General features: G+C 35.9%; 3 protein-coding genes across 5 annotated transcripts in view; 1 reads left to right on the plus strand and 2 right to left on the minus strand.

Annotated features, from left to right (window-relative positions):
* Positions 1–3860: 3860 nt before the first annotated feature.
* On the minus strand, positions 3861–4718 carry LOC114315791 (uncharacterized). Its single transcript, XM_028262410.1, has 2 exons — positions 4014–4718; positions 3861–3911 (listed from the first exon to the last, which is right to left on the minus strand). Exons 1-2 carry the CDS (start codon positions 4716–4718, stop codon positions 3861–3863), a joined length of 756 nt encoding a protein of 251 aa, XP_028118211.1.
* Positions 4719–5547: 829 nt separating this feature from the next.
* LOC114315790 (uncharacterized) lies at positions 5548–6286 on the minus strand. The gene is made up of 2 exons (XM_028262409.1): positions 5962–6286; positions 5548–5828 (listed from the first exon to the last, which is right to left on the minus strand). The coding sequence occupies exons 1-2, from the start codon at positions 6284–6286 to the stop codon at positions 5548–5550; spliced, it is 606 nt and encodes a 201-aa protein (XP_028118210.1).
* Positions 6287–9250: 2964 nt separating this feature from the next.
* LOC114315782 (histone acetyltransferase HAC1) overlaps positions 9251–25084 on the plus strand; it is a 42776-nt gene continuing 26942 nt past the window's right edge. For 2 of the 3 annotated variants that reach the window (XM_028262388.2, XM_028262390.2), the window contains exons 1-14: positions 9251–9544; positions 10029–10114; positions 10246–10442; positions 12211–12322; positions 12573–12888; positions 12971–13462; positions 13602–15439; positions 18615–18911; positions 18985–19263; positions 20004–20132; positions 20230–20430; positions 20815–20957; positions 21053–21365; positions 21832–21971. In XM_028262388.2, coding sequence (XP_028118189.2) covers positions 10079–10114; positions 10246–10442; positions 12211–12322; positions 12573–12888; positions 12971–13462; positions 13602–15439; positions 18615–18911; positions 18985–19263; positions 20004–20132; positions 20230–20430; positions 20815–20957; positions 21053–21365; positions 21832–21971 — 4493 coding nt within the window. In that variant the 5' untranslated portion in view covers positions 9251–9544; positions 10029–10078. The remainder of the gene's footprint in view (positions 9545–10028; positions 10115–10245; positions 10443–12210; positions 12323–12572; positions 12889–12970; positions 13463–13601; positions 15440–18614; positions 18912–18984; positions 19264–20003; positions 20133–20229; positions 20431–20814; positions 20958–21052; positions 21366–21831; positions 21972–25084) is intronic. The other variant, XM_028262389.2, reaches the window with a different exon arrangement.

The following is a 25084-nucleotide window of genomic DNA, read 5'->3' on the forward strand; positions in this document are numbered from 1 at the left end:
TCGAGTGAAGGAATGCTGGCTCGAGCGTAGATTGCAAGCTCTCAAGTTTTCTGCATGTGTAGACGCACACTCGAGCGAAGAAACCTACACTCGAGCGAGGATTGTGTCTCACGCTCGAGCGAGCGTCAAGCGGAGATTTTCAACATCCAGCACTTTTTGCATTTTTACAGACTGCTCGAGTGAGGAAGTCCACGCTCGAGCGACCCCTCTATTTTGGCACGCTCGCTCGAGCATAGAAAGCCACGCTCGAGTGAGACCCCTGTTTCGGCAAAAATTTGAAAAGTGTTATAAAGTGCATTTTGGCATCCTCATTCCATCCTAGGCATTCCTAGGCCAAGTTTAAGGCATCTTAATGAGGATAATGTTATAGAACCACACCATGTATAGTTAAGGGCTAAGTTATTGATCCCGAGTGTGTGTTCGTTCTGTTACTCTGTAGGGTTGGCATCTGAGGACGCTCGTTAGCTTGTCTATAGCCCAGTGCTCTGTGAGTAACAATGTTGTAAAGATATGTTCAATTATGATTATTTTCTGAATGATCAACTGTACTGCTTACTGAAATGTTAGTGTTCAATGAATGAATGTTTATCCTATTTGTAAACTGTACTCGTGGCATCCATAATAACCTATTGTTACTGTTACTACTACTGTTACAGAGATCTCTGTCGGCCCCAATGTTGGGACCATTACTGTTCACTGTTTAATGGCCATCAACTGACTGTTCGGTCTGTTAAGACCTACTGTACTACTTTGCTATTGGATGTACCACATATGACTTTATGTTTCCTAAATGACCGTTATGGCATGAAATATGAGCCATTGACTGAATAACTAATACAATTGACTGTTTTAATTATTGAAAGGACATTCATTCTTAACCCCTTTACGCATATGTTATTCACTGGGCTTTAGCTCATTGTTTATATTTATATGTAGGTGTCCAGGCACCGGACCGATGCTAGGAGCGTCAGGTTAAGCTCCCGTTTTGTCAAGCCAACCGTTGTGCCTCACCTCGAGGTTCCCAGTTCATTCAAGCCAAGGCTGCTTTGGGGAGTTCAGGACCACCCTTTTGTCTCTGTTTTGTAATAAATGAATAATTTTTGACTGTACGATTATGTTGAAGGGACTTGGTCCCTAACCTGGATGTTATGTATATGTCTGATATGTATATATGTTTTGTTTATCAACGTGACTTGTGCATAAAATCTTTTTGCATTCAAATTGTCACAGCTCATTGGACATTTTTTATATACTATTTTGGCTTCCGTCAACCCCTTTACTCTGTATTACTGTCATTACTGTTAAGCAGGCCTTCGGTAATCACGGATTACTGGCCGGTTACGATGCTAAACCCATAGGGGCGAGTTTGGGTCGTGACAATTAGAAAGACGTGGACATGGAAGTGCTCGAGTTCATGATGATGACATGCACATTGCCATGGATGATGATCCTATACATGGTGCACTAGTTTTGGATGATATTGCTATATATGATGACCCTACTGGTGATGATGCTGATGTTGTTGATGAAGATATCCTTACTCAGCCATTTCTGGGAGGGCCAACTAATCCATCAATCCTTAAAAGTTTAAAAAGTCATGTTACCGCAACTATTTGGAATGGTGCTGATGAAAGGGGGCCCTTGAAGTGTCGTAATCACTCGTCTAAGATTCGTTCGTGGCCTTAGTGGGAACAAGGAAACAACGCTACATTTGTAAACATTGTGGAGATGTCAGGACTTGCACAATCAGCTCGTTGCACGTACCGCTTTGTCAACAAAATTGTAATGTCTAGTTTTGTTGAGAGATAGCAACCGGAGACAAACACCTTCCATTTGACTGTTGGAGAGATGACTATCACATTGGACGATGTCACCACTATCTTAGGGCTTCCCATTGTAGGCAAATCTATTAGTGTGCGTAAGTTGTCAAAAAGGCGGGCCATTGCATTAGTAGTTAATACTTTGGAAATTGATGAGCATGACGTTAGACATGAGATGTGTAGTGCTGGAGGCAATTCAATGAGGCTTGAGTGGTTGAGGGCACACTTTCATAATGTCATAGAAAATAATTCAATGGAAAGAATTGCATGGGCAGGTAGAGCATACTTACTATTTTTGTTAGGTTGTACACTTTTCAGTGACAAGACTTGTACTAGGGTCCCCATTGTTTATTTGAGTTTGTTATCCGATTTGACGACTGTATCTTCATATGCTTGGGGTGCTGCTGCATTGGCATACTTATATAGACAAATGGGGTACGCTAGCAGGTTCAGCGTGAAACAATTAGCTGGTTACATGACACTCCTTGAGGGATGGATTTATGAGCACTTTCGTGGATTCCGACCACACTTGAATGTGAATTACACTCGAGACATACCACATGTTCACTGTTGGACTTCTCGGAGAGAGTCTGGTGAAGAAACACAGTTGCAAGCTTTTCGAGAGGAGCTTGATAGGTTGGGTGTACATGATGTAAGTTGAAAAGTCCGTCAAAATTTGAAACTCTATATCATACAAAAATTACAATTGTCATATCTTACAGTTATTATTGTTTGCAGGTTATTTGGGACCCGTACCAGAATTGCAGTGATGTCCATCCGTGTCACCCAGTTACGTTCTACCACGGTTGCCTAAAGTGTTTGGAAGTAGTTGAACCATATCACCCTGATAGAGTTTTGAGATAGTTTGGCAGAGTGCAAACAATCCCTAATCCACCACTTGGCCCTATGCGTGCTTCTCGAGGAGCCACAACTCCACGCTACAATGTTATGTATGTATACTTGGACATCATTTGGGAGGCATGGGACAACCATGTGTTATCTGATCGGAGGAGGAGTACACCGGTACGGCAACCTTGGGATTGTGTTCTTGGTTACATGGATTGGTACCAAACCATTACCCATATGTATGTACGAAACCTAGCGCGTCGTTCTCAAGTGGACCCTAATATCCATCATTATCAGTATCCTAGCCAAGACGCACAAGTATCATTTTTTTCATTTACATTGCAAATTATTTATGTAAACTGTTACAAGTTTGTATATAATGTTATATTTGTTCTCGTAATGTAGCGTATGTCACAGATATATCAGATTACTCATCATTTCGGTAAGGCTGGCTATGAGGACAGTGTTCAACATCCTGATAGGCTTTACTACGCAATTGATGCAATCGAACAACTTCTTCAAGATCAGCACATTATTGAAGCTGCGCCCAGCACATCCACTCAGGGTCGGTCTGCACCCAGCTCTTCCACTGCACATCGTTTTGGAGCACATTACACTCGCCGGTCACGTAGTTAATAGTAATTTATAATGTTAGCACAAGTAGTTTCTGATGTATAAGGAGACAAATATTATTATTATCTTTGGATTATGTATTTTTGGATTATGTACAAGCACACATGTAGTTTGTGATGGTGTGAATGGATTGAACTACTATTTAATATTATTATTATTTTTTTTACATACTTGTTTAATCTTATTACATTTTAACAGCAGTTGCACTTGGTTAATATTATTTTCATTACATTTTGTGTTTAGACAATGTAAAAATAATATGACATCCATTTCATAAATTAGAGAACTATAATGCATATAATATTCTATTTTTTTTATAAAAAAAAAATTGACCATTACAAAATCTAATGGCAAAATGATATCCATCTCGTTACTCCATGCTAGTAAATCATAAAAACTAATGTCTTAAAGCTGTCATTACTACTCTGTAATACATCAATCTACGTCAACTACATCAAATGTCTCTCGAGTAGCTACATTAGGTCCTATGTTGTCTTTGAATTTTTGAATGCGACTAACATATGCATTCTCCCATTCTGATGCACAAGGGTGATGGTGAACTCACCAAAGCACAGCAATGGGAGGAACTGGATGACCGACCTCCAAAAATACCTGCACGTACATCCAATAAATTACATATCTTTACCAAATACATAAAATTTGCAGTTACACAAATATTAGACAACAATGTTCGGTTATTTTCATAACTTATACCTGCACAAAATGGTTTCCATTGACAAATCTAATGACAATCTCACGACGATTAGCTAGGGTTACTGGCAATGATCTCAAAGGTAAGAAAGTGAGACACTGTTGCAATGACAAGTGGTATAAGACTACACTATAAAATGATGCAATAAGATGCCCCATGTCAGGCATAGTCATCCAACGATCAAAGCCTGGGCTATCTTCAAAATATGAAAGGATGTGTGTCAGTTCCTCAACCCTCTCATGCGACCCGTATAGTACGACGTATTCATCTTTATGATTATTCAATTCAAGTAGCAGATCACGCCTAACTTGCACCCAATCATTCTCTCCAAGACCAAGTGAACCCGCAATAGCTCTAAATCCACAATTCCCATCACCATCTACATCCTTCATCAAATTTATGAATAATATTAACATAGACGGGAAGTCACCAACATATGCACTCGGTAAACTTGTTCTTGTACGATATGTCTTTGTCTTCACATTCCGCTGCTTCTCAAGCACTTTTGAAGCTCTCTGTTTTTTTGACTGACTGGAAGCTAATGTGCTTTGGCTAACATGCCCATCGTCAACCAACTCAAATGCACGCGGGTCACGACGACAAGATATATCAATTTTCTTATGTCCTCGACATGGATTAGGTTTCACATCAGGCTCAATAAGAAAAGTGCTTGCTGGATTTGCAATTTCCCTCAACTTCTTCAACATATCCAATTACATGGCAATATCAGACTCTTTGAACTGCTTTGAAATCATCTCAAGTTCTGGGATACAAGTCAATTCCAACTTCTCAACCTTCGGATTATGCACACATCTAGTAAGTTGCATCCAATGTACATGTATGCTACTGAGTGGAATAGGACGGCCTTGTCTCATGTAATCTGCAATCTCGTGAGCACAAGGTAAACCATACGTGCGCCTAAGAACACACCCACATGTTGCAACATCAATTCCAACTGAATTTGCTCTCTTACTCTCTGCCAACACGTACTCCAATGCACAAATAGACACATTACCCCGGAGCTCTCTGAATTGAGAAGGTTTGAATTGATGTTGTACAGTTGTCAAACTCTTCTCGAATGATGCTTTAACTTGAATGTGCTGCAACTCAAGTAGACAATGTATTTTTTCAAATGAAATCTCAAATGTAATTTGACTTGAACCTAATTGCCTCTTCAATCGAGCATGAGCACTCTCAACCTTGTTCATATGGATGTAAACCAAAATAGTCAAGCATAATAATTAAAAATAACAATACGATTTATAATAAATTAAAAAAAAAAATCTTACCGATTGGTTGTAACATTGCCAAAATGCATACACATGTCTGTATGTACCGCAATGAATTTTTCTTGATACGGATTTAACCAACTCACAGTAACATACTTGATTGCCTTCGAATAGTTATTGAAACCCTTATGTAGTGTTGCGAGGTGATCATTGTATTCCTCTTTAGTCGATGACAATATCAAATAGTTCCATGCAGTGTTAAACTTGTCCCATTTTTCTTTTGTCTCAAACATTTTCTTGCATTTTGTCAATACATTCTTATTAATATGCCAACGACATAACAAATGTCCAACATTTGGAAATGTGTTGTCAATGGATTCGTCAAAGCAAGCTCTCTGTCTGTGACAATGACTTCAGGTAAAACACCGTTGTCCATAAGATCACGCAATGTTTGTAACACCCATGCATAATTATCAACCCGCTCAGTTTGCAAGTATGTGATAGCCACGGAGAATGTCATATAAGTTGATGTCACTCCCACAATTTCAAAAAGAGGAAGTTGATATCTATTCGTCTTATATGTGCCATCTATAATCAATACACAAGGGAATGTACGAAGCAAATCCAAACTCACTGGATGTGCCCAAACACAAGTCCGTGACAGTCATAGAGCCTTCCTCACATCGATGGCGCTCAATGTACTTATGTTTCGCTAATTTACCTAGCAGTTGTTGCATCTGGGATCTACCAGCTTTCTGTAGAACTTTACATCGATGTCGTACATTGTAAACTGTCTTCATTGTGCTCATATTAAGGGCATCCCTCTGTTTGAGTATAATGAGTATCTTTTTTGGTCTTACTAGGCTCTTTGACATATTTACTAACAACGACTTTTCATTGGCTGACAATTTCCCTGCATATGAATGCCCTTGGAGATGCTCTGCAGCTGGATGATTATGTAGCCCGTAAACTATATTCAATATCCATTCATCGTTTGTTTTCAACTTGAATGCCCTCAAATCAAATGGACATTCGCACTTCTTCATACCAGTTTGTCTCAATAAGTCTTTTGAGCCATCTTTCAACTTTTAACACAATCTATACTTCCCATTCCGCTCACAAACAAGATCACAAACAAGATAAATTCTTGGTCTCTTACGACTGCCACCATGGTCCGACGTCCTTATAATAATAACAAAGTCATTTATCCTTCCAATGTCACGCACCCAAGTGGGCAATTCATCTTTGTTGTAGAAAACCTATATATAATGTCACACAACTTTCATAAGAACAAACTAAACAACCTAACTAATACAAATTATGAACTTATGAATTTTATGTTAAAAGTTACATGTTTAGCTGTAAAATGACTAGTACAATCCACCATAATATCTGATCGAACCTCAAGTTCTTCAGTGCATGCCATCTAAAAAGGATGGGGGAAAAATTTAATTCGGTTTTACAGAGCCAAAATAAGTAAAAAAATTCAGAACTACAAAAACGAAAATAACAAATAATTTTGGAACTCTATAACCGAAAAAGTTAATTATATTCAAAACTTAAAAACCGAAATAAATTAATAAAATCTACATTAAAGTGACGAAATATGTAAAAAAAATCGGTACTTTTGTAACGAAATATTAATTTTATTTCGGAAGTTGATTTCTGAATTAATTCATAAAATTCAGCACTGAGTATTTGACTAAAAAACGCAAAAAAGCAAAAAAATTACTACGCGATTTTACCTTTTCATCACTGATTTTGCTGTTACTATTGCTTGAGTTTGAACTTCCATAGGTTTGCAACTCTTCCATAGCAAAATCAAATAAAAATTGTTGAACTAATAATTAAATGATGTTAATAATTGAGTATAAACCTAGAGATTAAAGCAATATGAGAGATGTTTTGAGAGTATTGCTCTTTGCAAGTAACAAAGGAGTACAGAGTTTGTAACAAGCAAAGTGACCACAATATAAAAAGTAGGGTTTAATTATTTTCATTCAAAAGGTGTATATTGAGATATTTTTATTCATAAAAGATGTGTATAGAGAATTTATGTATATAATATTAGGGGTGTTGATAGATATCTATTATAGTAATTTTTAATTAGGATATGATTGTCATTAAGTTAATTTTTTATTGAGTGATTCTACTTACACCACTATTTAACCTCTTTACACCATCCATCTCATTTCACCACTAAAAAAAAATGTAATTCTTTTTACACCCCAATATATTATCAAAACTAATCTTAAATTAACTATTTCATCTCTTTATACCACTAATTTTGTTAACACAGTGCTAAATAATATACATTATTCCGGTGTTATGTTGACGGAAAAAATAGATCTCTTCAGCATTTTGTTACTATACATTTATAGAGTCACTTTCTTCTAAACAATGATTTTTTAATTTGTGGTAGGCCTGTTCGGTAATACAACTCTAATTAATTTGAATTACTCCAGTACTATGTTACTGGACAATATTTTTTTTCCCAGCATTATGTTACTGTCCAATTAGATGATAACAAAAAATTAATTTTAACCACTTGTGAAGTGCTTATTCAATGATACATTGTTATACAAATGGGATTACTCTAGGGTTATGTTACCAAACTACAATAGAGTTGTCTAGACCCCCGCTGCTGTACATTGAAAGATTTACTTTTTCCTTGAAGCATTCATAAAAAAATTCATAAATCAAACACGGATCCATAAAATCATACATAAAAAGTATCCATAAAATTATTCATAAAAACATTAAGTGTACGAATATCTGTAAAGTATCCATAAAATATGTCATTGTTTGCATCTATCAATCAAACATGTTATCACAATTCGTCTTGGCAATTTGTAGGTAAGTTTTCCCTTAACTAGAAATAGACATCTACACTTTTTAGAACATGTCTATCTCAATCGTTCCCTCTTGATCTTCATGTTGTCTCTATAGTAACCACTTCTTTCATAAGCAAGTGTAAGTCTTGGTTTTCTTCCATTGCCTCCCGCATCTATGTCTTTATAACAATGACAAATCTAGTCTTCTTGCCAATGTCATAAGCCCATTTAATTATTGCTTCATGACTACCAAAAATCTAAAGATAATAAATATATTTATACATCAAATTATTAATAAAATTCAATACAAATTAAAAATAAGAAAAAATCATATTCATAAAAAAAAAAAACTCAACAAACCTCATATGTAATGAATTCATGACTAGAGTCCACTAATATTGCAGTACTTGCATTGTTGCAATGAGTATAAGTATAATTCTTCCAGGCAAAAAAATAAAAAATATAAAAAAATGAAACTGAAAATACATGGTAATGAGAAGCCAAACAAATATAAAAAATTCGGTTTGGGATTACTGGAAATGTATCTTTTATTCGGTAGTTAGTTACCAAACTTATATTTTTTGTTCAGCAATGTGATGACGGACTATTTTATTTTATTCGATTTCGAACCACTGAACGAAAGTCGAACACCAGTCCAGAAAAACAAAACAAAAACCTACCAAATAAATAAAAAAACTCACAATTTCACTTTTTTGATGGTTCTTCACTACCGTTTCTTCATTCATTACTTTCTATGATCAAAATAGTACGATTCTCACTTTTTGAAAAGAGATGCGTAAGAGAAAAGAAAAATTAAGAAAGGAAAAAGAGGAGTAGGGATTGAAGATCAATGATGTAAAGAGATAACAAAATATATTTAATTTTAGTATTTTGTCTTTAAAGGTAAATTTCACACATGAATAAAATTAGGGGAAAAAAAATCATATGGAGGGTATAAAGAAATAAAGTAGTGGTGTAAGTAGAATCATCATTTTTTATTAAGTGTGTGTTTCCTGAATTTATCAGGCAGGTGAAAATAGAATTTTCTAAAAAAATTAATTTTTTATGACCTTTTTAACTAAAAAAAATTAAAAAAAATTAAAAAGTTAGCTCTTTATGAAATTCTCAAAACACCAATTCATCATATAATACTATTTTAGGACAAATGTATATCCCAAACATAGCCTATAGATATTTGGTTATAGACTCAACTAAGGGCAATAATAAAGTACGTCTTGTTTCCAAACAGCCCATAATATAACTCAAACCCTTAATTTTCCCTTTGTGCGATTTCAGCATCTTCATCGTCTTCGTTGATTAGCAGAACCAGAGAAGTCGAAAACGCTACATCAAACCATCTTCGCATAAGAAAATTAGCACATAACCATTCCGTATACCGACGATTCACTCTTATCTTCGCAAAGGCATGGCTGATTTCGGTGGATCTGTGCAGAATCTGTGAATCAAAAGGTTCAATTTTGTTTATTTTTTTCAATCCAACGATACATGATGAATCGTGATTCCAGAAAAAAACTCGATCGATACGTGTTTGTTTACGTTTCAATAGCATTAAATTGCTTCCACAATTTGTCATAATTTTAACTTAATTGGGACGAATTACCAGAGTATGATAATTGTCATGTCGGTTGTTTTTTATTTTTTAAAGTTTCCAAGTCCCTTGTATGGAATTTTTTTTTACTACTCTGTTTGTTTGTTGCAAACACTTTCTAGAAATGGTTTCCCTTGGGACTATCATAATCAATACTTGGTAGGAGAGGATTTTGAGGCTGTAAAATATGGGAAAAAATACATAATTCTGAAAAGGACAAAGATATTTGTCCTTTTGGGTCGTTGCCTTTTCCCTGTTATTTATTTATTGTTTTGATTAGTTTGCAAAATAGTTATTTATTTTTTAAGTTGACTGGCTTGTTCTCATATTTCTTTTTGGGTACAGGCATGTGGAAAAAAATACATAGTTCATGAATATGTACGAGTTCTTTATACATGACGGCACGAGTAGATGAAGATGCATCATTGCAGGTGATTTAATATGGAATTTTCATGTAGATGGTGGAATTGTAAAATTCCTGAGTTATACTTAGTATTTTTATTTTTATTTTTATTTTTTTATATTTGTTGCGTAAGTGAAGTGAAGTACTTGGTATTTAAAGATGAATGTGCAGGCACATATGTCTGGACAAATCTCAGGGCAGGTACCACCTAATCAAGCTGGCACTCAGGTGCTTGGACTACATCAGCAGAATGGAAGTTCTCTTTCTACACAGTTACAAAATTTAAGTGGTCGTCGTAATACACTGATTATGGAACCTGAGTTAGTGAAAGCACGCAGATTTATGCAAGAGAAGATGTAAGCCCTGTTATTTATTCCCTGTTTTCTTTATTGTGTATTGTAGAGGTGGGGCTTGAAATTGGGCAAATAATGATTTATGGCTGCATTGCATAATTATGGATCGTTAGAAATTCTATGTAAGAAATCATGGATTAACATAGGCAACTTCAATGTGATCATGAGACTATTCATTCTTTGCTTTTGTTGAATGTCAACTGATAATTATACTTCTCAATCTTATCTTATTTCAAAAAAAAAAAAAAAAGAAAAGAAAAAAGAAAGTAAAAGAGACACTCATTCTCTGTACATTGTCACCAAGAATGCCAACCAAATTAGACTATTGTTTGGGGCAGTCTCTGTATAGCTTGGACATAGCGCAGCTGCAGCAAGTGGCTGGATATCTTATTCATATTGTTTGAGTATTGGACTTAAGTCTAAGGTCGGAAACTTGTGCTTGGAAAGATCAAGTATCAATTGTCTAATTTCAAATTAATTGCTAGCTGTTTAAATCTTGATTTTACCATGGGAACACTAGTGTTGAAGAAAATTACACCATAACCAAATCACAGATATAATTTGACCTGACAAGTGTTTGGGTTTAGCAATCTCCACCTTAAAAGGGACTTATTGGAGGTGGGCCAACATGCTCAACACCTAATTGGGCTTGGGTTAATTTTCTGCGCCCAATCCAACCAGCTTGACCTGCAACCCAACCTTATAGTGAACAAAAGGTGGAAACATGATGTTGATGGAAATAATTTGCATGTTATGCTTGTAGCATTGATGTTGCTGGCCTCTTTAGTATCAATTTGTTTTTTGTTTTCTATTTTTATTTTCTGGAAAAACACAAGAAGTTTGTATGGAAAACTGTATTAAGAAAATCTTATGAAAACCACTTTCTAGGAAATGCCAAAAAGTTACTTTTGAATTTTCAAAATTTGTTTTTGCACAATAATGAAAACAATGGGTAAGCAAGCTAGTTTTTCATTGTTTTTGTTTCCAAAAACACAAAAAAAAGAAAAAGAAAAGCAAAGATAACGAAAACGAGAACAATACCAAATAGGCCCCTAATAATTTGTTTCTGACTGAGAAATATGGGATAACCCCCTTCATTCTATGGTGCCTGAGGATAATACCTTTATTTTAAAATTTTTTTTTCGTGCTTTTGCCATGGATCTGAAGAAAGCTGCAATCAAGAGGATTCTCTCTCTTCCTGATAGGAATATCATGAAATTCTTTTTTCTTTTCTAATCAACCAGGACTAGCTTAGTTGGTTAGAGCGCTTGCACCTCACTAGGAGGTCAAGGTTTCAAGTCTTGCCACAGAAAACACTCTCTCCTCCCCCAGGCTATGGACTCCAATGTGCAAAAAGAGATTCCCCACCACCACCCCCCCCTTCCACAGGGACGAAGAGGTTGGATTGATCTGTAAGAAGAAAGGTTGGTGTAAATAACTCAATTTGGACTGGGTACTCATAACCTCTGGCTTTATCTGTGCAAGCCCCAAAGTGGCTGCTGCAAGACGTGAACGCGCATCCACATGCTTTTGAGTTCTAGCTTTTATCATAGCAATGGTTTCTGCTTTAATTAGACACTCCCACTAAATTATGATACCAATGCCTCATAATCTTTATCATGCCTCTCTCTCCTTTCCGTATTGTTTCTGTTGTGGCTATTTAATGTTGTATTCGAGTGGTTGCTTCATTAAATTGTTTGTGCAATACACATATAGAAGATTTTCAATATAGCTGAATACTGATTCAGAATTTCTATCTCCTTTTCTCCAGCTATGAATATCTTATGCAACGGCAGCAACAAGCTCATGATATACAACCAAAGCGGGTTCAAGATATTGTAAGACGCCTGGATGAAGGTCTATTCAGAAATGCTGCCTCAAAGGTTCTTTAATGTTGTCTCTCGTATTCTCCTTTTTATGCAATCCTATTGGTGAAGTATATATCTTGTCAGTTTTCAATGGAATGGAAGCATAGAATAACTGCCTTTTTATCTTTGTATTTTTGCCATAGGGATCTTGTTGCAGTACTGAACAACTATCAAGAATTTTATGAAAACAACTAATTAGTAGACTACATTTGTATGTTGATTCTATTATGTTTTGTTTATGACATGAGCTTTCTTGTATTGCTAGGAGGAGTATCTGAGCCTGGAGACTCTGGAGAATCGTTTGCATGTTTTGATCAAGCGTTTACCAACGAGTAATCATAACCAACAGTATCCGCAGCTTGCTAATTCTTCCTCTCCTATTGCTACAATGATACCAACTCCGGGCATGACTCACATTGGGAATTCAAGCATGATGGTTACATCATCTGTGGATGCTTCCATGATTGCTGCCAGTGGTGGTAATAACATAGCACCTGCAACTGGCAATACTGGAAGCTTATTGCCAACTGCCAATGGGCCTGCTGTTGGGATGCACGGAGGTCCTTTCAATTCCTCTGATGGTACTTAGACTTTATATCTTGTACATCAATTATTATCAATTGCTCTTCCATCATACTGACGTAAAAAAATATACTTTTGCAGGGTCTATGTCTAATGGATATCAACAGTCGCCTTCCAATTTTTCCATAAGTTCCAGTGGAAACAACATGCTGTCCTCAATTGGTGTACAAAGAATGACAAGCCAAATGATCCCTACTCCTGGATTTAATGGCAACAATAATCAGTCTTTCATGAATTTGGAATCTTCTAATAATGCTGGTGCTTTTTCAACTGTTGAAACTACTATGGTATCACAGCCTCTGCTACAAAAGCAGCATGTTGGTGGTCAAAACAGTCGGATATTGCACAACCTTGGTAGCCATATAGGTGGCGGAATTAGGTCTGGTTTGCAACAGAAATCTTTTGGATATTCAAATGGGGCATTAAATGGTGGTTTGGGTATGATGCGGAGCAACTTACAGACGATCAATGGTCCTGGAACTTCTGAGGGCAGTTTGACAGCCGCATCATATGGCAGTTCACCCAAACCTTTGCAACAGCAGTATGATCAACATCAGCGGCCAATGATGCAGGGTACTCTCTCATTCCCAGTATGGTACATCTTGTGTGAGGTCTGACATGTCACTCATTTAGAAGTATGTGGAAGATGTGACCTTGATGTCGTAGTTTTTATCTAAAACTGTGTTCTCACTGCTCATAATTTATTTGGCAGGTGATGGATATGGGATGATCACTCCTGATTCTTCTGGGTCTGGAAACTTCTATGGTCCTGTAACCTCTGCTGGTTCAGCAATGAATAATCAGAATTTCAATCCAGCAAGCTTGCAGTCTCGATCAAGAACCAACTCTTCGTTGATGACTAATCAGTCAAATCTGCACACTACCCAACAGGGTGCACATATAAAATCTGAATCTATTGATCCATCAGAAAAGATGAACTTCCAAGCATCGAGCTCATTGCAAGAAAATCTCTTACAATCTCATCATCAGCAACAATTTCAGCAGCAGCCCCATCAGTTACAACCCCAATTTGCTCAACATCAATGCCAACAAAAGCAGCAAATTCAGCAGAACCAGATATTGTTAAAGAATGATTCTTTTGGTCATTCTCAGCTGACTTCTGATCTAGGAAGTCAGCTAAAGCCTGAGCAAATCGAGTGCCACGATGAAGTTATGCACTCACAAGTTTTAGAACAGTTACAATTTTCTGAGTTGCAGAACCAATGGCAGCAAAGTTCTGCTGAAGATCATTCCAGAGGCACACAGTTTCTTTCTCCTCCATCTGTCTCGCAGAATATATGCTCATCACTGACTCAAACTTCACAACAGATGCAACAATTGTTGCATCCTCACATGCTGGTTGTTGACTCTCAAAATGATTTTAGCTGTCTTTCTGTTGGAGCACAGTCAGAGAGACTACTGCGAAGCCAATGGCATCCGAAGTCACAGGACAGGTCTCAAATAGCAGGGAACTTCTCGCATGAGAAGAATATTCAAGAAGAATTCCGTCAGAGAATAACTGGGCAAGATGAAGCGCAACGCAATAATTTATCATCAGAAGGATCTATTTGTCAAATTGTTGTTACTAGAACAGTAGAGCCCCCAAACTCAGGTGGCGCTACCTGTAGATCTGGTAATGCCAACCGTGAACGGCAGTTCAGGAATCAACAAAGGTGGCTATTGTTTTTGAGGCATGCTCGTCGTTGTATGGCCCCAGAAGGGAAATGCCAGGAAGTTAACTGCATAACTGCTCAAAAACTTTGGATGCATATGGACCACTGCAATGTATCTCAATGTCCATACCCTCGTTGCCACCACACGAAGATACTACTTAATCATCACAAGCGTTGCAGGGACCCAGGTTGCCCTGTTTGCATTCCAGTCAAGAATTATCTGCAGACACAACTGAAGGCACATGCTCATTCAGATTCTAATTCTGGCTTGCCATGTTTGGTCAACGGATCCTGTAAATCACGTGATAGTGGAGACATGGCAGCTCGATTCACTTCAAAGACAAGTCCACTAGTTGTTGAAACTACAGAAGATTTACAAACTTCGCTGAAACGCATGAAGACTGAGCCATCTTCTCAGTCTCTTGTTCCTGAGAGTGAAAGTTCTGCTGTTTCAGTTCCTACCAGCAGTGAACCTCACATACTTCATGATGCACAATGTGAGGAATACCAACATGATGACATTTATATGCCATTGAAAGCTGAGGTTATGGAAGTGATGGAAATTCCTGTAAACCCTGGGCAAGGAAGTCCTAATATTAGTGATCTGAAGAAGGATAATATGGATGATTCCTACTGCCAAAAATCTGTAGGTGAAACTGTTATGTTGAACAATCCTGCTGGTTCTGATCAGCAACAGTGCATTAAAAGTGAGAAAGGGATGGACCAAGCTAAACAGGAAAATGTAACACTGCCTGCTGAAAATGCAACTGGATCCAAGTCTGGGAAGCCAAAAATAAATGGAGTATCACTGACTGAGCTATTCACTCCTGACGAAGTGAGGCAGCATATTATAGGTCTCAGGCAGTGGGTTGGCCAGGTTAGTTTATGCATCTGCTTATGTTAAATTTTGTTTAAGGTCATCAGTTATATTACTTTTTCTGGACTAGGGAAAACTGACTGGCACCTTTAGGTTTATTTTTGCTGTCAAGCAACATGCAATTTGCTGAGTGTCATGTCCTAGGTATTTGATAGTGATAACAAGCGTGGCTTGCTATCCAGGAGGATTTGAAGATTTTACTTTCCCAACCATCACATTTTTCCTGCACTTTTTTAGTAGATCCCATTGCCCTCATTTTTTATGGTTCTCTTTAAGCATCCTCAAAATAACGCAATGTTCTATGCTTTTTAATAGCGAGTGTCAGAAAAAGTTGGAACAAAACTAGGATATGTGCTTCAGATAGTATATTAGTTCTGTGGGCATGAAATAAATACACGCGCGGACACTTATATACACAGATGTACAAATATGTATGTGTGTAGACTTGTGTGTTTGTAGAAGCCTGCAAACTGTAGAAGGTAAAAGATTTGTATGGCAATATAATGACGAATGGAGCAGGTTGTACTACTATTTATTTGCAATTCAGCATAGTGAAGACCATTAGACGATGTCAGGATCACACTTAATTTGAAACATGTTTACCATTAATAAATCAGCACTAATCATACAGAAAAATTATGAAAATGATATATCCATCAGCACTAATTGTAGAAAAAAGTATTTACAAAAATGGTATATATATTTAAATCTGACTCAATTATCTTTGAAATAAATTGAATTTTGACTGAAGGAATAAAGGGAAAGCAAGTTGAGTATTTTTAAGTTTATAGGGAACAAAAGTCCACTTCATCAATAGGAAATAATTGGGGGTAAAAATACTTGATTATTCCCATGTACATGCACTGCAGAACCCTTCTTTCCCAAATGGGATCCATTTAATTTATTTACAATTCAAATCTAGGTACAAAATATAAAATCAGAAAAGACAAATGAGGCAACACAAAATTCATAAAATTGCAGTTGTGAACATGAGCTGATGCGGATTCCTCTTCATCTGACTAGAAGCAAATAAGTGATTCATTGATATGGGTACCATCTATAAATATGAAATACCCATTCAGAGTTTGCCTATTTCAATCCTTTAAATAATCCATGATCATGAACTCACCCATTGCCACCAAAAAAGTGTAGAAAGTTTACCTTAACAGGACCTGCATGAATACACAACTATTTTGCAGAACGCGCTGGCACTCGGAGAAGAAACAGTGGTTGCACTCCTCTTTACATAACAGACGATAGAACAATATATCATTTTCAATAATTGAATTTTTCGTATTTAAATATATATATTTGGTACACCAAAGAATTAAACATGAGTAGCAGTGGAACAATACATAATTATTGGATCATTTTGCAGATTTGATAGGTCAACCTTTGATAGATTTTATATTGAACATTTTCCCCAGAGCCATGTGTTTAAACCTCAAAAAACATTTTTTCCTCTTAATTCTTTATTTAGTTCCCTGAATTTTTCAATTTGTTATCTGAACCTATTCTTTACTGATGTCTTTCACTTTCTCATTTTTGCTCCCTGCACCCTCTCCCTAAAAAATATTTGAATTCTCTTCCCTTCATTTTTTTTTCTTCTTTCAGTTGGGGCCCATGAGAACTATCTCCCCGTAAGCAAGATGAGAGCAGTTGGAGTTATATTTGTCGTTACTATTAGATCTTTAGATGCTCGATGACTGATTTATATGAGTGTTTGGTTGCCATAATATTGGACTTTGTGCAAAACCTTGTCACTTTTTCTTCTAATGTTAGTAGAAGAATCTGTATAAGCTTCATGGAAAATTAAATCTAGTGACAACTATGTGGATGTCCTTCAAATTATAGTTTTGAGGATTAATTTTTCCTCTATTAGAGAGTTGCATTTCCATAGTTGAATTTCTTAGAAATGATGCATGGATATGTGGTTTTGGAGGCTTTCTCTTGTGCTTTGGGCATCATGCCTTAGTTTAGTTGAGGAATGCTATGTTATTCTATGCATGTATATGTGGTGTTGGAAGGCTTTCTGTTGTGCTTTGGTGCCATCAGGCTTTGTTAAAGAATGTCATGTCATGTATTTTAGTTTTGTAATTAATTTTGAATTTCTGCAATAAATTTGTTTCAACAAGAAAACCTCACAATACAGCTTCATGTGGCTGTAGGTGCAGTGTCTTTTAGACAGTAAAAAGGTACAACCAGATCAGTCCCTATTGGATGGGGGTCTGTGTGGGGGTCAGAGTTTTAAAAGGCTTTCTTGAGGCTCGCCTCGATACTCGCCTCGCCTTGAGGCTAAAGTAAAACGCATCAAGGCTTTGATTTTTAGGCATTACTCCCCAAAGGCTTGCGCACCATAGTTTGAGACATGCGCCTTAAGTGCGCTTTTTACGCTTTTTGCACATAAGCATGTGGGGAGTATACACATGCAGAAGTTGCCTTGGGCATTTGTTAAACTTAGTCTATTAGATTGTTCAAACCTAAAAAATTAAAAAGAATCCATTTTTATAACTATATTCTACAGGAAAAATTAAGTAAATGATCAATCAAGAAAAACACAGTTAATGGTCAAGTGAGAAACTCAATCACTGAAGTTAAGAATATCAATTTCTCCTTTAGTGAAGGAAAACTTCCTTTTATGTAGTAAAATGTTCAACGCATTAAAGCGAAAAGTATTTACACATATATATTTAATTTTTTTTTAAAACTATTTAAAAATATTTAATTTATTCAGTAAATATTAAAATTTGAAATTTGAAATGTTTACGCCTCAACGCCCTGAGGCTTACGCCCCGCCTCATGAGGGGTAAACGCCTCAAGGTACGCATTCACCTTTAAAAACTTTGGTGGGGGTAGATTGGGTATAAACATAACCTTTTCCTTTATTTATTTATTTTTGCATTCTAATTAAAAATTTATTCAACAATCTCTTAATAAATGAGGATTAGTCAAGGTGAAGTTAGTTGGTTATGGGGGTAGGAAAAATTCCTGAGATTTGGTTGAACCCATATGTCAATGATACTATATATGCATGAATTTGGACAATGATTGTCTTTCCTTGGTTCTGACTTTATGTTAATGTCTTTTTGTTTTTTCATTTCTTTTCCTTTCTACCAAGTAGGTCAATATTCTTGGATGATGAGATTTTATTCCTATTGTTTTTGGTCTTTGACAGAGTAAAGCAAAGGTAGAAAAAAATCAAGCAATGGAACATTCAATGAGTGAGAACTCATGTCAGTTATGTGCAGTTGAGAAGCTCACTTTTGAGCCACCACCTATATATTGTACGCCGTGTGGTGCTCGTATTAAAAGAAATGCAATGTACTACACCATAGGAGCTGGTGATACGCGGCACTACTTTTGCATTCCGTGCTATAATGAGGCCCGTGGAGACAATATCCTTGTAGATGGAACTGTTATTCCGAAGGCAAGGCTGGAGAAGAAGAAAAACGACGAGGAGACTGAAGAATGGGTATGCTATATCCTTTTTATTTGATGGTCCTTACATGGGCTTTGTTGTATCTAACCTTTGGCTCTTTATACAGTGGGTTCAATGTGACAAGTGTGAGGCTTGGCAACATCAAATCTGTGCATTGTTTAATGGTCGAAGGAATGATGGTGGGCAAGCTGAATACACGTGTCCGAATTGCTATATAGACGAAGTTGAAAGAGGAGAGCGTATGCCCTTACCGCAGAGTGCTGTTCTAGGGGCAAAAGATTTGCCTAGAACAATTCTCAGTGACCACATAGAGCAGCGATTATTTAGGCGGTTGAGGCAGGAAAGACAAGAGAGGGCAAGGGTTCAGGGGAAGAGTTATGATGAGGTGATTCATTTCACTTTCCACATGATGTTATATGGGATAGTGGTCAATGCTTTATTGTTAAATATGTTACAAGTATGAATGTTATTTGCATGATGTACATGTGCTGAAATCCATTAATTTCTACTTATGAAATGCTCAAGAATTTTTATTAGGTCTAGCGGACGAATTGCCAAATAGTTGCACATTTCATACTTCAATTCTAAAATTGAATCAACAGTGTTTCGTTTCCAGCTCCTTTCATTTCATTTTAAAAAATATTGGGTGTCACTCTGTAAGAATCAGTTATTAAACCCTGCACCCCTGCTTTTGGTTAAACTCTCTTTATCTATGTGTGTGCGCATGCATGAACATGTGATTTGACTAGCTGATGGATTCCTTTTTACCTTCTTCTTCTAAAAGACTAATCTAGGTGATTGTTTCAAATTGATGCTTGGAAAGGTTGTTTAATTCCTCTCCACTGTTTCTAATGTTTGGAAAAACTTAGTTGTTAAACCCTCCTCTCTACATTCATTCTCATGTAATCGGAGACTAGTCTAGGCCATATTACAGGCAATTGCTATTGATCTTTTTGTTTTTGTTTATATCTGCATGACATTGACATTTGTGGTTGGTTGGTGATTCTCTATGGGTTGGAGTTGCTGCACATCACATTTCGGTGTTTGATTTGCTTCGTAGTGTGCAGCTCAGACTGCTAATTCACGCGAAGGGTTTGATCTTATTTTTGCTATTGATATTGACAGGTTCTAGGAGCAGAATCACTTGTAGTTAGAGTTGTGTCATCAGTTGACAAAAGGTTGGATGTTAAGCAGCGATTCCTCGAGATTTTTCAAGAAGAGAATTATACAATAGAATACCCATATAAATCCAAGGTATGCAAGTGTAGAATACCCATAGTATTTTTGTGTTGCATTGGTGACTATGTCACCTGTGGTATTTTAATTATGGAAGAAAATTTTCTTCTTCCAGGTAGTATTGTTATTTCAGAATATTGAAGGTGTGGAAGTATGCCTGTTTGGCATGTATGTTCAAGAATTTGGATCTGAGTGTCACCAGCCCAATCACCGCCGCATTTATCTCTCATATCTGGATTCCGTTAAGTATTTCAGGCCTGAGATTAGAGCAGTCACAGGAGAGGCACTCCGCACATTTGTTTACCATGAAATTCTGGCAAGCTTCTAACTATGAGTCCAAATACTCTAGAGTGATTTTTCGTAGAGTGATCTTAGAATGATTTTTTGTTTGTATGGTTGAGATTTTTTTTAAAGTTATTATCAACATTATTGTACCATCAATTTAGTACTATTGTTCCCTCAAATTTTGTAGAATTAAATCTCAGCAATTCAAAAAATCACTCTAAGATCAGTCTTTGAAAAATCACTCTATGAAAAATCACTCTAGAGGATCCGGATTCAGCTCTTATACTTCATTTTTGTCTGCTGATTAATATATAGTTTGTCTTGTTGGCACTTCTTATTCGTCTCCTTTATTTGTTTTTTATTTATCATCATCAGCATCATTATTATTGATTTCCGTATCTGATTCTCTTTCCAGATTGGATATCTGGAATATTGCAAGAAACGTGGTTTCACAAGTTGCTATATATGGGCTTGCCCTCCATTGAAGGGTGAAGACTATATTTTATATTGCCATCCAGAAATTCAAAAAACACCAAAATCTGATAAACTCAGAGAATGGTGAGCCAAATAACCTTCAGATATGTGATTATTTTGATGTTTGTATTATGAAACAAGCTTTATTTTTTTCATGGATGACTTTCTTTTTAATTTAGGTACTTGTCAATGTTAAGAAAGGCTGCAAAAGAAGGCATTGTGGTTGAGCTCACTAATTTATATGATCATTTCTTTGTATCCACTGGGGAATGCAAGGCCAAGGTAACTGCAGCTCGGTTGCCTTATTTTGATGGGGACTACTGGCCTGGTGCTGCAGAGGATATGATCTATCAGCTTCGTCAAGAAGAAGATGGCAGAAAACAACATAAGAAAGGGACAACCAAAAAGACCATAACCAAAAGGGCTCTAAAAGCATCTGGTCAATCTGATCTTTCTGGAAATGCATCGAAGGATTTGCTACTGATGCACAAAGTAATACTAATATCCAATGTGTTAGTTTAATCATTTTCCTGAGACCTGTGTTCACATTCCTTTTATTTTAACTAAGTTATGTTATTCAACTTAAAACTTCTTAACTATTGCTGTTGTTTATCTGATTTCCACCTCTCCCCCCCCCCCCCCCCCCCCCCCCCCAATTTTCCTGTCTATAGTTGGTAGTGTCAAACTTATGTTGTGATTGTTGTAATGCTGTCATACCATAAAAAGATTGTAGTTCTTGATTTTTTTTTATGGTTATTATGTTTTATACTTTTTTATGGCCTTGAATTGAGCCAGCTGGAGAGACTTTATTCATGTAGCCAACCCCAACTAGTTGGGACTGAGGCTGTTGACTTGACTACGATGTTTTTAATACTGTTAAGCCATTTGAAATTGAATATTTATTAGTTTGGAGATATTACTATTTTGCTCTTACAAGTTATTGATTTTTTTTTTTCAGCTTGGTGAAACGATTTGCCCAATGAAGGAAGATTTTATTATGGTTCACTTGCAGCATGCATGCACGCATTGCTGTATTCTAATGGTATCTGGAAACCGTTGGGTTTGCAACCAGTGCAAAAATTTTCAACTTTGTGACAAGTAAGAGTCATGCAATCTTAGCTGTATTGTTGTTTCTAGTGCCATATTTCTTTCTTTTTTTTACTGCAAATGTATTCACATGTTTTACTTGATAAATTCTTTACTATGAGTCCATTCACATGTCAAGCTCTTGCGTTATTGACTTGCCTTTGGTTGCCAAGGCTGTAGCAAAAATGGAAATTAATGGGAAAGGGAAGTGAAAAAGTATTTAAGGCATGCTATGAAGCATGGATATAGGATACGGATACGGATACGGGTACGATATGATATGATACAGATATGGCAATACGACAAAACCTTAAAATATAGGATACGTTGGAAAAAATTTACAATTTTTAGTATTGTATTATACTAATAGAATAATTTGAATTATGTAATAGTTTAAAATTGATTATATTGCCCTTGTGCTTTTTTCTTTTAGACTTACAAAGTGCTATATGCAAAAGTATTTTATGTAAATTTGCATTCTAATTTAATTATTGAAATTTAATTTTATCATTATATATTTTTTATTTTTTATTTTTCTAGAAAGTATGGATATGGATATGGAACACATTTATGAAACAGTAATGATTCATTAATTTGATAAAATCTGAAAAAACTAGGGTACTAGTTTAATCTTGTGATTTTCTTCTTTTGTAAGAAATAAGAAAAGTATTGAAAAATTATTTTTGTATTTAAAGAAGCCCAAACACTTTTGCGTATAAAGCTTGTTTTGTCAAACGCCAACACTCTTCGGGCACTCCTAAAAGCGTGTTGACATTTCTTTAACTTTTCTTAATTATAAATCCAATTCATAATATCAGATTCTTTACCGACACGTCAAGGACACTTAGATGATACTTCTTGAACTCTCCAAACACCCCCTATTAATCTCTTAATAATAACAATGTTTGCATTCTTCATAACACAACTTATATACTCTAGTATGTTTGAAACATTTATAAGATGAATACACCAAGTGTATTACAATGTTCTATAATTGTTTTGCATTGTTTAGAATGTAATTGTTATGTGAATGATTTCATGATGTTTATGAAATATATAATTTTTTTTAATGTAACTAGTGTTATGTTATATGTTTTTCATTTTCTCTAAGTAAATTATTCGTATATATGACATAATAAATTTGTAAAAATTATAAAATAAATGTGTTCCAAGCCTGTCGTGTCTTGCATTTTTTAAAAAGTCAACGTGTCCGTGTCTTGTGCATGTCTGTGCTTAACATGTATTTATCATCATAACAATTATATTCTAATATTATGCAATAATTATTACAATCTTAAAATTTTTCTAGTAGTTCAGATACAACCTAGAGTACTTGAACAATATATGATATTTTAAAAAATTATTATGAAGTATCTCATCCGTTTAGGAAGTATAGGAGTATCGGTGTATCTGAAATGCGTACGAATCTACGATACATTATACATATACGACCCCTTCTAGAAGTATCTGTGCTTCATAGAAGGCAAGGTCTCAAAATGGTAATGTCATGGATTGCTGGAATTCCAAAGTCCAATAATTTGATGGCATGTTTAAAAAAGGGTTAAGTAATAATATCTATTTATATAAGAAAATAAAAATCACACATGTAAAAAGGCCGTTTATGACTGTCACAGTAGCTGTTGCTGCTGTTATGACTGTATGTAATGGTTGGCCATTTTGAGGTATTTTGTTCTACTTAGAATTGTGTTTGGTATTTGCACGGTCTTGTTTCTCGTGTTAAGATTGAAGATTTAGAAGACAAAAATTGTAAAATTATCTTACCATGAAGAGCGCTTCATTTTAAAAATAAAAAATTAAAAGTTGACGTGCAATTTTCTTTGTACTTCTTGTTTTGATGTGGAAAATATGTGATGTAGAGATACTGATGTAGCCAATAGCATCTGTTGGCCATTATATTTGTTGTATTATATGTATTACCGTTGGACCGACTAATATTTGCCTGTGTTTTCTCTTTTTCTTATGATTTTGATAGTGCCTTTAAAATTAGGTATATAATTATTGTAGTTAATGACGTTTCCTTAATAGATGAAATTCTATTCTTTTGTTGCCTTAATATAAAATTCAATATTTGATTAAAAAGAAGAAAATTGGATAATATTAAATTTTACATGTGGCTTGTCCAGGGCTTTGGATAATTATGCTCAGGGTCAACTTTAGCATTATTTTTATGTATTTTATAGGTTAGAATGGTTTTGGATTCTTTGATTAGGTTTTAGGTGTCAAGAGTATGTTAGTAATATTGCAAATTGTTGGACTTGGATTATAGGGGTGCCCATGGCTATTTTATGGGTTCTTTAGTGGTTCATTATGGGTTTGGCTTATCTAGATGTTTTGGCTTTTGTAGATTTTGTGGAGGATTTGATATCTTAGCATTATTTCCCTTAGGGGACTGAATTTTTGTATTCTTTGTATCATCTTGATGCTTTTCTATAAAGTAGGTTTATTATCAAAAAAAAATAAAAATTTATGAGTGATTTGATTTTAAGTAGGTACAGTACAGAATAGCCTAGTGATTAAAAAGTCTCCTAATCTTTTAGTCCTTGTAGAATTAGGAGATCCAAATGTGAATATATTGTGAATCTTAATCTTAGAGTCCTATTAGAGGAGTGATTGTATTAGAGTCCTATTAGAGGCTTGACTGTATTAGAGTCCTATTAGAGGCTTGATTGTATTCTCCTGTTTGGTTTAGGAGTTAGGGCGGAGTTAGGGCTATATAAATCTAAGGTTTGGTTGTAATCAAAGATACAAGTTGTATATACAATTCATCTAGAAATCTTACATGGCATCAGAGCTACTAAAACCCTACCTCCGTTTCTGATTCAGTCTGCCAAAACCCTTGTCGCCGGAATTCTGGTTCATTGCTTCATGATTGATGGTCGTGAAGTCGTCTCTCGCTCTGTCCCAAGTCGTCTCCCTCTCTGAGTCGTCTTCCTCTCTGGCGTGACCCATCTGTGCATGAGTTCAAGACGTCTCCCTCCCTGAGTTGTCTCCCTCTCTGGCGTGACTCATCTGTTCGCGAGTTCAAGTCGCGATTAGGGCTTCAACCTCGACTTCGGCACTTCTCCTTCCACTTAGCCCTCATCACGACTCAGAGCCTTGTTCGA

Source organism: Camellia sinensis, chromosome 4 (genome assembly GCF_055761805.1).
Source record: "Camellia sinensis isolate YWXY chromosome 4, ASM5576180v1, whole genome shotgun sequence".
Classification (NCBI taxonomy): Eukaryota; Viridiplantae; Streptophyta; class Magnoliopsida; order Ericales; family Theaceae; genus Camellia; species Camellia sinensis.